This window comes from Ursus arctos, unplaced genomic scaffold (genome assembly GCF_023065955.2).
Source record: "Ursus arctos isolate Adak ecotype North America unplaced genomic scaffold, UrsArc2.0 scaffold_3, whole genome shotgun sequence".
Classification (NCBI taxonomy): Eukaryota; Metazoa; Chordata; class Mammalia; order Carnivora; family Ursidae; genus Ursus; species Ursus arctos.
In genome coordinates this window covers 87,516,998-87,532,992 of record NW_026622985.1, presented here as the reverse complement: position 1 = coordinate 87,532,992, position 15,995 = coordinate 87,516,998, and the positions used below count along the sequence as shown (strand labels likewise).

At 41.9% G+C, this 15,995-nt stretch overlaps 1 protein-coding gene across 2 annotated transcripts in view; it reads left to right on the top strand.

Moving 5' to 3' along the window:
• The window catches only part of SVOPL (SVOP like), a 71,714-nt gene that overhangs the window by 21,166 nt on the left and 34,553 nt on the right, over nucleotides 1-15,995 (top strand). For both annotated transcript variants that reach the window (XM_026511692.4, XM_044388623.3), the window contains one exon: nucleotides 13,029-13,102. In XM_026511692.4, the coding sequence (XP_026367477.2) occupies nucleotides 13,029-13,102 (74 nt within the window). The remainder of the gene's footprint in view (nucleotides 1-13,028; nucleotides 13,103-15,995) is intronic.

Here is a 15,995-nt window from a genome sequence, read left to right as displayed (position 1 = left end):
GAGTGATTCAGTTTGCTTTTCTCCCCCCTGTGCTGCTTTCTACTAGCTTGGAATTTGTGCATTCCCTTCTTTATTATAGAGGTAGCCCTTAAATATTGAAAACGTGTACCCACAATATCTATGTTGTTTAGTATCCTTATTTGCTGTCTGAACAATACAAGGACCTTGAAGATGTAAATTCTGATCTGCCCCAGTCTCATTGTCCAAATTATGTGCGTCTGTGTTTTTGTTTCATGTTGTTCATAAGTTTCCCTTAATTAGACATTATTCTCTAAGCAGGTATCTATTTAGATTTATTAATGTTTTTACTGCTGTCTTTTTTCAGTGGTTTCAAACTTACCTTTTACCCCCATATTCTGGTATCCTTCTCCTTTCTATTGGGTTAATTTGGTTTTATACTTACTATTTAAATGTTGGATCTGTCTGGGTTTAATTGAATATAAGAAACATAGTACAGGTCTAGCTTTGTCATATCTAAATGGCTAACCATTTGCACTCATATATTTTTATTGAATAATCCATCTTTTGTATTCTTAAGTCAATTTTTGAATTCTCTGTTGTGTTCTAATGCTAGATTTGTAGATTCAAGGATATATAGGGACTTATTATATAATAAAGAGGGCATTTCATGTTGTTGGGAAAAGGATACAGGTTAATTGTTGGTCCAAAGTGACACTTTTAATTACAGTATTTTTCATATCTAGTAGGGTAAGTCCCCCTTGTCAAAATTCTTCTTCAGAATTTTCCAAGTTATTTTCTCAGTACTATTTTTCTAGAACAACTTTGAAGTCACTTTATTACGATCTTTTCCTAATATCCCCCCAAAACCTAGGAGAGTTTAATTGGGATAGTGTGAAATTATTAGTTAATACATAAGGAGAATTGACACTTTTATAATATTAAATATTTTTATTTTGATAACAGTATATGTTCCCACTATTCAAGTCTTTTTATATTCCTCGGCAACATTAAAAAAAAAAAAGACAAAAAACTCTTCTTTTTAATAATTTTTTTTATTATATTATGTTAGTCACCATACAGTACAACCCTAGTTTTTGATGTAAAGTTCGATGATTTATTAGTTGCGTATAACACCCAGTGCACCATGCAATACGTGCCCTCCTTACTACCCATCACCAGCCTATCCTATTTCGCCACCCCCCTCCCCTCTGAGGCCCTCAGTTTGTTTCCCAGAGTCCATAGTCTCTCATGGTTCATTCACCGTTCTGTTTACCCCCCTCTTCTTCCCTTTCTTCTCCTCTGATCTTCCTAGTTCTTATATTCCATAAATAAATGAAACCACATGATAATTGTCTTTCTCTGCTTGACTTATTTCACTTAGCATTATCTCCTCCAGTGCCATCCATGTTGCAGCAAATGTTGAGAAATCGTTCTTTTTGATAGCTGAGTAATATTCCATGGTATATATGGACCACATCTTCTTAATCCAGTCATCTGTTGAAGGGCATCTCGGCTCCTTCCACGATTTAGCTATTATGGACAATGCTGCTATGAACATTGGGGTGCATATGGCCCTTCTCTTCACTACGTCTATATCTTTGGGGTAAATACCCAGTAGTGCAATGTGGCTGGATCATAGGGTAGCTCAATTTTTAACTTTTTAAGGGACCTCCACACTGTTTTCCAGAGTGGCTGTACCAACTTGCATTCCCACCAACAATGTAGGAGGGATCCCCTTTCTCCACATCCTCTCCAACATTTGTTGTTTCCTGCCTTGTCAATTTTTGCCATTCTAACTGGCATAAGGTGGTATCTCAAAGTGGTTTTGATTTGAATTTCCCTGATGGCTAATGATTTTGAACACTTTTTCATGTGTCTGTTAGCCATTTGTATGTCTTCATTGGAAAAGTGTCTGTTCATATCTTCTGCCCATTTTTTGATTTGTTTATTCGTTTCTTGTGTATTGAGTTTGAGAAGTTCTTTGTAGATCTTGGATACCAGTCTTTTATCTGTAGTGTCATTTGCAAATATATTCTCCCATTCTGTGGGCTGCCTCTTAGTTTTTTTCACTGTTTCCTTGGCTGTGCGGAAGCTTTTTATCTTGATGAAGCCCCCATAAATTCATTTTATCTTTTGTTTCTCTTGCCTTTGGAGATGTGTCATGAAAAAAGTTGCTGTGGCTAATGTCAAAGAGGTTGCTGCCTATGTTCTCCTCTAGGATTTTGATGGATTCCTGTTTCACATCGAGGTCTTTCATCCATTTGAAGTTTATCTTTGTGTATGGTGTGAGAGAGTGGTCAAGTTTCATTCTTTTGCATATAGCTGTCCAATTTTCCCAGCACCATTTATTGAAGAGACTGTCTTTTTTCCACCGGATGTTTTTTCCTGCTTTGTCAAAGATTAGTTGCCCATAGAGCCGAGGGTCCATTTCTGGGTTCTCTATTCTGTTCCATTGGTCTGTGTGTCTGTTTTTGTGCCAGTACCATGCTGTCTTTGTGATCACAGCTTTGTAGTACAGCTCGAAATCCAGCATTGTGATGCCCCCAGCTTTGTTTTTCCTTTTCAACAATTCCTCGGTGATTCAGGGCCTTTTCTGCTTCCACACAAATTTAAGGGATGTTTGTTCCAGTTCTTTAAAAATGTCCTCGGTATTTTGATCGGGATGGCATTGAAAGTGTAGATTGCTCTGGGTAGCATAGACATTTTAACTATGTTTATTCTTCTGATCCATGAGCATGGAATATTTTTCCATCTTTTTGTGTCTTCCTCAATGTCTTTCAAGAGTGATTTATAGTTTCTAGAATATAGATCCTTTACGTCTCTGGTTAAGTTAATTCTGAGATAGCATATGATTTTTGGTGCTATTGTAAATAGAATGGATTCCCTAATTTCTCTTTCTTCAGTCTCATTGTGTATTGAAATGCAACTGATTTCTGAGCATTGATTTTGTATCCTGCCACATTACTGAATTGCTCTATAACTTCTAGTAGTTTGGGGGTGGATTCTTTTGGGTTTTCCATATAGAGTATCATGTCATCTGCGAAGAGAGACAGTTTGACTTCTTCTTTGCCGATTTAGATACCTTTTATCCCTTTTTGTTGTCTGATTGCTGTTGCAAGGACTTCTAGTACTATGTTGAATAATAATGGCGAGAGTGGGCATCCTTGTCGTGTTCCTGATCTTAAGGGAAAGGCTTCCCGCTTTTCCCCATTGAGAATGATATTTGCTGTAGGCTTTTCATAGATGGTTTTTATGAAATTGAGGAATGTACCCTCTATCCCTACACTCTGAAGAGTTTTAATCAGGAAAGGATGCTGTATTTTGTCAAATGCTTTTTCTGCATCTATTGAGAGGATCATATGGTTCTTGACTCTTTTCTTGCTGATATGATCTATCACACTGATCGATTTGCGAATGTTGAACCACCCTTGCATCTCAGGGAAGAATCCCACTTCGTCATGATGGATAATCCTTTTAATATACTGTTGTATCCTATTAGCTAGGATCTTGTTGAGAATTTTGGCATCCATATTCATCAGGGATATCAGTCTATAATTCTACTTTTAGATGGGGTCTTTGCCTGGTTTGGGAATCAAGGTAATACTGGCCTCATAGAATGAGTTTGGTAGTTTTCCTTCTGTTTCTATTGTTTGAAACAACTTCAGGAGAATAGGTATTATTTCTTCTTTGAATGTTTGGTAGAATTCCCCGGGGAATTCATCAGGCCCTGGACTCTTGTTTTTCGGGAGGTTTTGGAACACTGCTTCAATCTCTTCATAATTAATCGGTCTGTTTAAAAAATCAATTTCTGGGGCGCCTGGGTGGCTCAGTCGTTAAGTGTCTGCCTTCCATTCAGGGCGTGATCCCAGCGTTCTGGGATCAAGCCCTGCATGGGCTCCCTGCTCAGCAGGAAGCCTGCCTCTCCCTCTCCCACTCCCCCTGCTTGTGTTCCCTCTCTCGCTGGCTGTCTCTCTATGTCAAATTAATAAATAAAATCTTTTTAAAAAAATCAGTTTCTTCCTGTTTCAATCTTGGTAGTTTATAGATTTCCAGGAAGGCATCCATTTTTTCCAGGTTGTTTAATTTATTGGCATAAAGCCGTTGATAAAAGTTTCTAATGATCCTTCCTATTTCCTTGGTGTTGGTTGTGACTTCTCCCTTTTCATTCATAATTTTTTAATTTGGGTCCTTTCTCTATTCTTTTGAATAAGTCTGGCCAGTGGCTTATCAATCTTATTTATTCTTTCAAAGAACCAGCTTCTAGTTCTGTTGATCTGCTCTACTGTGCTCCTGGTTTCTAAATCATTGATCTCTGCTCTAATCTTGATCAACTGCTTTCTTGTGCGTGGGTTAGGCCTATTCTTCTGTTCCAGCTCCAGCGTCTTGAGGTGAGAATATAAAAACTGCATTTTAGATCTTTCTATTCTTTTGAGTGAGGCTTAGATGGGTATGTATTTCCCCCTTAGGACTACCTTTGTCCCGTAGGTTTTGGACCATTGTGTTTCATTCTCGTTGGTCTCCATAAATTGTTTAAATTGATTTTTAATCTCCTGGTTTATCCAACCATTCTTGAGCAGGATGGTTCTTAGTTTCCAAGTGTTTGAGTTTCTTCCAAATTTTTCCTTGTGATTGAGTTCCAATTTCAAAGCATTGTGGTCTGAGAATATGCAGGGAATAATTTCAGACTTTTGGTATCAGTTGAGACCTGTTTTGTGACCCAGTATATGGTCTATTCTGGAGAACGTTCCATGTGCATTCAAGAAGAATGAGTTCTGTTGTTCTGGGGTGTAGTGTTCTGTATATATCTATGAGGTCCATCTGATGGTCCAGTGTGTCATTCAAAGCTCTTGTTTCTTTGTTGATTTTCTGCTTAAGTGATCTATTGCTGATAGTGGAGTGTTGAGGTCCCCTACTATTAACATATATTTATTTGTATGTCTCTTTATTCTGGTTAAGAGTTGGCTTGTGTATCTTGCTGCTCCCCTGTTGGGGGCGTAGATATTTATAATTGTCATATCCACTTGTTGGATACATCCTTTAAGAATAATATAGTGTCCTTTTGTATCTCTAACTATAGTTTACTTTAAAATCTAATCTGTCTGATATGAGAATTGCTACCCCAGCTTTCTTTTGAGGTCCATTGGCATGAAAAATGGTTTTCCATCCCTTCACTTTCAGTCTGGATGTATCTTTAGGTTCAAGATGAGTCTCTTGTAGACAGCAAATGGATGGGTCATGTCTTTTTATCCAACCTGCAGCCCTGTGGCGTTTTATGGGAGCATTTAGGCCATTCACACTGAGAGTGATTATTGAGAGATGTGATTTTAATGATGTCATGTTGCCTGTAAAGTCTTTGTTTCTATAGATTGTAAATTTCTGTTCTGTATCACTCTTGGGGCCTTTTTACTTTTATAGAACCCCCCTTAATATCTCCTGTAGGGCTGGTTGCGTGGTTACTAAATTGGTCAGTGTCTGGCGATCTTGGAAGTTCCTTATTTCTCCATCAATTCTGAATGAGAGCCTTGCTGGATAAAGGATCCTTGGCTGCATGTTTTTCTCAGATAGAGCTTTAAAAATGCCCCCCAACCCTTTCTCTCATTCCAGGTCTGTGTAGACAGGTCTGATGTAATTCTGATATTTTTGACTCTGTACGTGAGAAATTTTTTCGCCCTGGCCACTTTCAATACTGTATCCTTGGATCTAATATTTGCGAATTGCCCTATGACGTGACGTGGCGTAGGTTTGTTGTGGTTGAACTTGGGAGGGGTCCTCTCTGTCTCTTGGACATGAATGCTTGTTTCCTTTGCTAGATTAGGGAAGTTTTCAGCTACAATTTTTTCAAATAGCTCTTCTAGACCTCTTTCTTTCTCCACCCTCTCGGGGATGCGATGATTCTGACATTGGAACGTTTCATTGAGTCAGTAATCTCCCGTAACCTGCATTCTTGAGATTGGATGTTTTTGAGGCAAGTTTCTGTTTTAACTGTCTCTTCTACCATCCCATCCTCCAATTCACTAATTCCTTCTTCTGCCTCATTTACCCTGGTCATCAGAGCATCTAGTTTTGACAGCATTTGATTCATAGCATTTTTAATTTCTGCCTGATTCGCTCTCATTTCCGCCCTTCGAGATTCTACATTCTCGTTAATATATTTTTCAAGTCTACACATCATCTTGACCATTGTTACTCTGAACTCCATTTCTGATAATTTGGTTATTTCCATATCCATCAGTTCTGTGGCAGAGGCCACTGACTCATTATCTTTTCTTTGCTGTGGGGGATTTCTCCTTCTCCTCATTCTGATGAGGAGAGGTTGTGGGGTTGCCCAGAGCGCAAATTATTGACCAGGACCCAGGCAGTGTGCACTTGTTTTATAGGGACCTTAGGGATGTGGGCTTCTTGATTTTTCAGCCTGCCTTCTGGGGGAGGGGCCTGCCGCGCTGATACTCAGGCAACCCTGTTTCGGTAGAGTCTCCGTGTCCCCTGCGAGGGGGGATGGGGATGGGCACAATGTGAGCTGGTATTTCCAGGCTTTTGTTCCCTGGTAGTTTTCTATGGCTCTTCTGAGAGTCAGAGCCACAGTGGCCGAATCCCAGCCTCTGTCTCAGAACAGAGAGATCGCAGTCCGCTCTCCACTGAGCTCTCCTGGCCTCTTTAACTCTGTTTCTGTCGGTGCTGCGAAACCCTACAGCGTCCGGGGATATGCGTCCCCCACCCGGCGTCCCAGCCCGCACTTCCAGGGCCGGCGCGTCTCTGTCCTTTGTGCTTCTAACACCGCCAGCCGCCCCAGTTCCTGCGCGCTCCCGAGCTCCCTGTTTCAGTGTGGTTCATGGGTGCTCTGGATCGCTGGTTGTCAGTCTAGACGCACGCGCGCTCCCGAGCTCCTGGTCTCAGTCCAGTTCCAGTGAGCACTCTGGGGCTCCGGTTTTCAGTCTGGTTGTGTGCGTGCTCCCGAGCTCCCGGTCTTAGTCCGGTTCCAGTGAGCACTCCGGAGCTCCGGTTTTCAGACTGATCGCACGCGTTCCCGGGCTCCCGGTCTCAGTCTCCTTTCTCCGTGGCTGCCGGTCCCCGAGTCTGCCCACTCCCCAGTGCAGGTAGCTACCGCTTACCAGCACCCGAGCATGGCGGCTCCCTCCCCCTTCTGTTTATCTTCCCATATCTGTGTGCGGTTTCATGACTCCCCACTTCGTACCTCAATACTCAGCGCTGGAGATGTTCATTTGTAGAGATCCAGATGTATCTTCCTGCATCTCAGGCTGATTCCATGGGTGTTCTGGATGGTTTGGTAGATATCCAGCTGGACTCGGGGGACCAGCTGAAAAAGGGCACCCCCTACTTCTCCACCAGCTTAACTCCTCTCCAAGACAAAAAACTCTTATTGGAGGACTGAACTTCCTGAGGGGAGAGTTCTCCTTATATGTTTTTTATCTCCATTTTTGTTCTCTTTTTTTATGTACATTTTTTATTTGATACTTAGAGAAAACCCTATGAGGTTGGCAAATATTATTACTTTCATTTGTCAAATTAAGAAACTGATCTCAGAAAAGAATAGGGAGGAATCCAAGATTCTAAAGTGAGTACAGTTGACTCTTGAACAGCACAGGCATTAAGGGTGCTGACCCTCCCGTGCAGTTGAAATTCCATGAGTAACTTTTGACTCCTCAAAAACTTTACTAATAACCTCTGTTGACCAGAGGCCTTCCTGATGAGATAAATAGTTGGTTAATATATATTTTGTATGGGGAGCACCTGGGTGGCTAAGTTGGTTAAGGAACTGACTCTTGATTTTGGCTCAGGTCATGACCTCAGGGTCGTGAGATAGAGCTCTGTGCTTGGCATGGAGCCTGCTTAAGATTCTCTCTCTCCCCCTCCCTTGGCCCCTCTCCCCCACTCTCTCTCTCTCTAAGCAAAATAAAACAAAAACGTATATTTTGTATGTAATATGTATTATATACTGTATTCTCACAATAAAGTAACCTAGAAAAAAGAAAATGTTATTAAGAAAATTGTAAGGAAGAGATAATGCATTTACAGTACTGTATTTATATATATTTAAAAAAATCCACATTTAAGTGGACCTGCACAGTTCAAATCCATGTTGTTTAAGGGTCAGCTATAATCTTTTTTTTTCAGGGAAGGATTTTTAAAAATTTTAATTCCAGCATAATTAGTGTACAGTATTACATTATTTTCAGGTATAAAATATAGTGATTCAGCAATTTTATACGTTACTCATTTCTCATCCTGATAAGTGCACTTTTAATTTCTTTCACCTGTTTGAAGGAGATTCACCCCCTACCCCCACCTCCCCTCTGGTAATCATCAGTTTGTTCTTCATAGTTAGAGTATTTTTGTATTTGTCTGTTTTTTCTTTATGTGTTTTATTTCTTAAATGCCACGTTTGAGTGAAGTATGGTATTTGTCTTTCTCTGACTGACTTATTTCACTTAGCATTATACCCTCTAGATCTATCCATGTCATTGCAAATGACAAGATTTCACTCTTTTTTATGGCTGAGTAACATTCCACCATATATTTATGCCACCTCGTCTTTATCCATTCATCTATGGGTAGATACTTGGGTTGCTTCCATAATTTGGCTTTTGTAAATAATGCTACAATAAACATAGGGGTGTATATACCTTTTCAAATTAGTGCTTTTATATTCTTTGGCTAAATACTGAATAGTGTGATTGCTGGATCATATGGTAATTCTATTTTTAATATTTTGAGGACCCTCCATACTGTTTTCCACAGTGGCTGCACCAGTTTCCATTCCCACCAACAGTACAGGAAGGTTCCTTTTTCTCCACATCCTCGTCAATACTTGTTGTTTTTTGTGTTTTTTATTTTAGTCATTCTGACAGGTATGTGAAGTGGTATCTCATTGTGGTTTTAATTTGCATTTCCCTGATGATGAGTGATGTTGAGCATCTTTTCATGTGTCTGTTGGCCATCTGGATGTCTTCTTTGGAGAAATGTCTGTTCATGTCTTCTGACCATATTTTAGTTGGGTTATTTGCTCTTTTGGTGTTGACTTGTATAAGTGCTTTATGTATTTTGGATACTAACCCAAAGTTAGTTGAATTGTTAGTTGAATTCAAATGACATTGAATATGTCATTTGCAAATATCTTCTTTCATTCAGTAGGTCGTTTTTTAGTTTTGTTGATTGTTTCCTTCGCTGTGTAGAAGCTTTTTATTTTAATGTAGTCCCCACTGTTTATTTGCACTTTTGTTTTCCTTGCCTTAGAAGACACATCTAGAAAAATGTTACTATGGCTGATGTCAGAGAAATTATTGCTTGTGCTCTTTTCTAGATTTTTACAGCTTCTTATCTCACACTTAGGTCTTTAATCCATTTTGAGCTTATTTTTGTATATGGTATAAGAAAGTGGTCCAGTTTCATTCTCTTGCATGTAGCTGTTCATTTTTCCCAACATCATTTGTTGAAGAGACTTTTTCCCATTGCATATTCTTGCTTCCTTTGTCAAAGATTGATTGGCCATATAATTGGGAGTTTATTTCTGGGCTCTCTATTCTGTTCTGTTGATCTATGTATCTTTTTTTTTTGTGCCAGGTCCATACTGTTTTGACTATTACAGCTTTGTAGCATATCTTGAAATCTGGGATTATGAGACCTCTGGTTTTGTTCTTTTTCAAGATCGCTTTGACTATTCGGGGTCTTTTGTGGTTCCATACAAATTTTAGGATTATTTGTCTAGTTCTTTGAAAAATGCTGTTGATTTTTCATAGGGATTATAATAAGTCTGTAGATTGCTTTGGGTAATATAGACATCTTAATAATATTTGTTCTCCTAATCCATGGGCATGGATTATCTTCCATTTGCTTGTGTCATCATTTTTGAAGTATACAATTCAGTGGCATCAAATACATTCAGAATTTTGTCATCATCCTGAACGGACACTCTGTGAGGCAGTAAATCCTCACTCCTACCCACCCCCAAGCCCTGGTAACTTCGACTTTCTGTTTCTATGAGTTTGCCTTGCCTCTATTTCATGTAAGGGGAATTTACAGTACAGTGTCTGGTTTCTTTCACACTGCAGCCTGAAACAGGGGTTCACTCATGCTCATCTCACTGTGGTGCCCCCCTTTGAGTCATTGCAAACCTCTGCACCACCGACCCTGATCAGCTGACCATCCCACTGGGGCTTCTACAACAGTGGCTTTTCCATCCCGTCTCTTTCTTTCACACTGCCACCTCCTGCCCCATGCCCCGTGATGTCTTCCAGCACAACACTGTCAGACAAGCATTCTTCAAATACCAATTCCACCCCTTCTGTTCAGGAGCCTTCGGTGCCTCCCCCACGCTGCCCCCTCAGCCCAGAATCCTCGTCCTGGCATTTAAGGTCTTCCATGACTTTTATCAGTCAGACTTTGCATCCTTAGATCCATGGCTAAGTGCAGCTTTTGATAAGAGGAGGATTGACCGAGTACAAGGATGCTGGACATATGACAGAGCAAAAGGCATCGCCGGAGAGGTGGGGAGTGACACAAAGTAGGGACCCCCGCAGTACAGAGAAACGCTGTAGGTTCTCACCAGGGCTGGCATGCCTGTGGGAGAGGCTGTTCTTCTGTTTTTCCCTCGCCCAGCTTTACTGAGCTGTAATTGACGTACGACATTGTGTAAGTCTAAGGTGTACAGGGTATTGAAGCGATCCGCTTCTGTAGAGCAAAATGATGGCTGCCGTAGAGTTAGTTAACACCTCCATCTTATTACATAATTACCATTTCTTTGTGTGTGTGGTGAGAACATTTAAGAGGGACTCTCTTTTTTTTTTTTTTTAAGATTTTATTTATTTATTCGACAGAGATAGAGACAGCCAGCGAGAGAGGGAACACAGCAGGGGGAGTGGGAGAGGAAGAAGCAGGCTCACAGCCGAGGAGCCTGATGTGGGGCTCGATCCCAGAACGCCGGGATCACGCCCTGAGCCGAAGGCAGACGCCCAACCGCTGCGCCACCCAAGCGCCCCTAAGAGGGACTCTCTTAACAACTTTCAAATATATTATGAAGTATTGTTACTGTGCTAAATCAGGGAGACTCAATTCCCATAACAACCACCCTCCCTCCTCCACCCCCGTCTAGTCTCCATCTTCTCTCCGCAATCCCCATCCTCCCTCTTGCATCCTTCTCCTTTCTCCCCCTTCCTCTTCGTCCTGCGTTCCTCCCGTCGCCTTCAGCTTGCAGCTTCCATCCACATGCCCATCGCATGGTCTTGTCCTTCTCCACGATTGTCTCTTGCGCGAGGCCCTGTGAATCCAGACCTACAAGCCATAGACTCTGGCTTCAAGTTTCTTGATCGATGATCAAGATTTCTGCGGTCGGCTTAGTGAGACGAGGCTCACACAGCAGAGAAGCCCTAACAAAGCAGCCAGATGGTAGAGCAGGTGTGGCGCAGGCAACAGCGTGTAGGATCAGACAAGAGAGCTGAGCACGCGCCAGGGCTGTGGAGTCGCCTTGAGGGGATGGTTGAGGCGCTGATTGAGCACTAAAAGGAGAGGCAGCCTCAGGGGAGGAAGGAGGAGGAGTGGTGCGAGCTGAGAGCAGAAGCAGGAATGTGCAGTGCATTTGGTCACGCTGGCGCCATCAGAGTGCCACGGCGACAGGCTGGACAAGGTGGACGCACGGAGCAGCCTCTGCGGGGTCACTGCGCAGACACGGAGAGGAGAGGCTCTGGGGACCGATGGAGGACGGGCCACACCGCGGATGACTAATGAGTCCACCAATTTGGATTGTAGTCAAAGTTCATGACCGCATCATTTCTTTGAATATAATTTATGATTCATTGTGATTCACTGCAGACTCAGTGCTCTGAATCTCCAGTTACACTCGGGGTGCTGAGGAGGACCATGGTCACATCTAAACTCAGGGGGCATGTCAGGGAGGTAGATGGGCAAGACTCAGGACTAGTGTGTAAGAGACTTGACACCAGGCTGGCTGTGCCTCCAAACAGCTGTGGGACCCTGGGCAAGTCACTTAACCACTCTGGGTCATGTAATCTGTATCGGAAAGTGGGAGGCTAGGACTAGTTCAGACGTTTTCCAGGGATGACAAGCCAGAGCCCCAATATGGAAAGCAATGACAGGGGACTGTCCGTTGCTACCCTCTGCCCAAAGTGACCTCTAGGAGCTGAGCCTAAAAGTCATTAGATCAGCAGGGTGCCTGGCTGGTTCAGTTGGTGGAGCCTGCGACTCTTGATCTAGGGGTTGTAAATTCGAACCCCACCTTAGGTGTAGAGATCACTTAAAAACAAAGTCACTGGAGCAAGTTTCTTCAAGCCTTAACTTTTTGTGACAACAAAATCCAGGACACCTAGGATCATACTCCTGGTCTATTTAGAGGGAAAATGTAATTCCAGGTCTATTTGTGAGAAAAGAATAGCTGGATTTCAACTGAGCACCCCCACCCCGACACACACAAAAAGTGTTCTTGGCTTTATTTATTTTTTTACGTTCCTAGCTTTAAATAAAAATCCATCACTGCTCAATCATATATAACCCATCCTTATTTATGTTTCTCCAAAATATTAAATAAACACTGACTATGGAAAAGAGCTTTTGCTAATTACCCTAAAGACACAAAAAGAAATCAGGCATTCTGTCCTCTTTCCAGTGTATGCCGTTCTTCTCGTTACACAATTCTCATGTCTTTTCCAATACTAGGGTTTCCATTTTAATATGAAGTTTAAGTGAATCTCCCATCAGTTTTATGGTTATGCTTTTTTTGTATCCTCCTATTTTCTGTGCTTCACCCCACTGCTCACCAGCACTGGTGAGAAGAGGAAGAGAGAAAGCATTAGAATCTTCAATTCAATGGCCTGGTCCTTGCCAATGATAATTAAAAGCATGCAAAGACTGACTGGCCGAGATGGATGAGTAGAAGCAGTGATCTGTGGGCTGGGTGAGGTGCACTCGTGGAAGCCCCATTACATGCCCCATTACATTCCCACACTGTTCTTATTTTCTGTTCTCTAACATACTACAGAAACCTCTGCGAGTCCGTAAGCCACTAAATCTAATCTGCTTGTCCCTTTTCACTACCCCAGGAGAAAAGAGGAAGATTTGCAGACCTATTGGATGCTAAATATTTACGGACCACGTTACAGATCTGGGTCATATGGTAAGAATGTAAATATTTCAAAATGACTTTTCAATAAACACAGAGCCGACTTAAGTAAATCCATTTCATGCCAGTGGGGAGTAAAACCACAAGGCCGACTCCAGATATGTCTTATCTTTCTGCTACCTGCACCAACCAACCAATAAATAAACCATTTTTTTTTTTAAAGGAGAAAGAAATTATCTAGGACTAGGTTTTTATTTTTCACGTGAGCTCACTTTCTAACCTTTTGTAGTCTGGCCTTTTCCCCCTACCATGTGACAGAAAGGGAGCCTTTGAAGCCACCAATAATCAAATTCAATGGAATAGACTCTGCTGGTTTTCTTTGTGTCCCACTTCTCTGCAGCTGCGACTTTGAGTACACACAGATATTCTAAACAAGATACAAAAAGTGCTACTACATTAAATTAGGAAATCTGTGCCATGAGGTATCATGAAGAATCCGAAATGTAAGGTTACCAACCGGGAGAAGAAATTTCTAGAATACAAACCCAATAAATTTTTATATATATGCAGCTATAGATATATATAAAATTATATATATGATTTTTTTCCAACAAGAAAAGGATACACAAACCAGTAGAGAAACAGGCAAGAGACTTGAACTGGCACTTGACCAAAAATTGTATCAAATAAATATATGAAAACATGTTCAACCTTAAAGTCACCAGGGAAATGCAAATTAAGACCAATGAGACACTGTTAAAAATCCACTGGAATGGGTAAAATTAAATTATACCAATTAACTAACCAATTAGATTAACTATACCAAGTGTTAGGCAGAATGTAAAGTCACCGGAAGTCTCACTCACTGCTGACCGGAGTTCAAATTAAAACCACTTTGGAAAACTGTTTAGAGGTATTTATCACAGTTGAAAATACGCATAGCCTATGACTCAGTGATTCCGTTTGTAGATTTAGACCCAACACAAACGCATACGTATGTTTACCAAAACACATTTGCACGAATGTCCAAAGCATTATTTTATTTGTAACAGCCCCAAACTCTAAACCACCCTCATGTCCATTCGCAGTATGATGGATACATTGTATTGCCTTCACGAAATGGGATACTATACAATGATGGGAAGGAGAAAACTAGTTACCTACATCAACATGGTTGAATCTTACAAACATCATAATGAGCAAAGGGAGCCGGACACACAGATACATGTTACGTGATTCCATTTATATAAAGATAGAAAGCAAGCCAAACTTATCTATAGTGTTTAAACTCAGGAAAGTGTCTATCTGCCTTTCTCAGATAAAATCACTATTAATAGGCTGGTATGTTGCCTCTTAAGACTTTAATTTTTAAAATACTCTTAATATTTGGAAACTGAACTAAAGCTACTTTATTTTTTAAAAAAGATTTTACTTATTTATTTGAGAGAGAGAGAGCACAAGCAGGGAGAGCAGCAGTGGGAGGGGGAGAAGTAGGCTCCCCGCTGAGCAAGGACTCCCCCCGCAGGAAGGAACCCCCCTCAGAGCAAGGACTCCCCCCCCCCCCATGCAGGGCTTGATCCCAGGACCCTGAGATCATGACCTGAGCTGAAGGCAGACACTTAACAGACTGAGCCACCCAGGCGCACGGAACTAAAGTTACTTTAACAACAAGGGGAAGTATTGTAATTATTGGGGTTTTTTTGATACTTTGTTATGAAAATTTTCAAATGCACACAAAAGTAGAGGATGCTATGATGACCTCTGATTGGTCCATCACCCACATCTGACAGTCACTGATAGTCGCTCATATTTGCTTCGGCTGCGTTTTCCTGTGCTGACATATGTTCAAGCAAGCCCAGGCTCCGTGACATTTCATCCCCAGATACTTCATTAAGAGTCTCAAGTACTTGAGGACATTTTCTTAGATGATCTCACTCCTATAATTAATAGACAAGTTTAACAATCATCTCACCAGTACCAGCTGATACCCAGAACATTGTCGATTTGCCGGGGTTTTCCCTAAACCCGGTTACAGCTGGCTTCTGCAACCGGTTCTGTGAAACTAAGAAGGGCACCAGTGGAATTTCTGGGAGCTGATATTTCTTTCCTTGACTTTGACACATGAACTTTTCTGTAAGTTATTCTAATTTTATCTCAACACAAATATTTATTAAAGAATAAACAGAAAAAAGACAGGAAGTAGATATAAAGCAAAAGCAAAAACTCCCGCGGCTCCTGGGGCCCACTAAAGACACTTTGGGATAGGCAGAATTCTAACGATGACCCTCCCCCCCCCCCGCCCCGCCCCGCCCCGCCAAGATTACCAACTCCTGTTGATTTAATCACACACTAACTTGGGTGCTGGTGTGAAGGGACTGTTTAGATGTAATTAAGGTTCTGGGCCTTAAAATGCAGAGGGTATCCTGGGTTAAGCAGGTGGGCCCAATCCAATCACTGAGTCTTTAAAAGTAGAGAGACTGCTCCAGCTGGGAAAGAGACGGGGCAGAAGGGAAAGCGCGAGGTGAGGCGGGGAGGAGAAATTCCGGAGCAGAAGGACCGGCTGCAGCGTCCCTGGCTGTGAAGACAGAAGGAAGGAAGCCTGTAGAAACTGAGAGCCACTGGTCAACAGTAGCAAGGGGATGGAGATGCATTGTCCAGCCCCACGGAGCTGAATTCTGCCCGGGATCTGGAAAGATTCTGCCGCCTCCCCCAGCAAGGCTGGCGGCCCTGCCTACGCTTGTATTTCTGCCTGGGGAGCCTCCCAGCAGAGAAATCAGCCAGACACACACAACTTCTGGCCTACAACACGGAGAAAATAAATGTGTGTTGTTTGAAGCCACCGAGCTTGTGCTACTTGGTTAGAGCGGAAATAGAAAGTGAGTCCAAGCTTCAGATTGCCTTCACCGGCTGCGGGGTCCTCCCGGATCCGGCCCCAGGCTGCACTTGC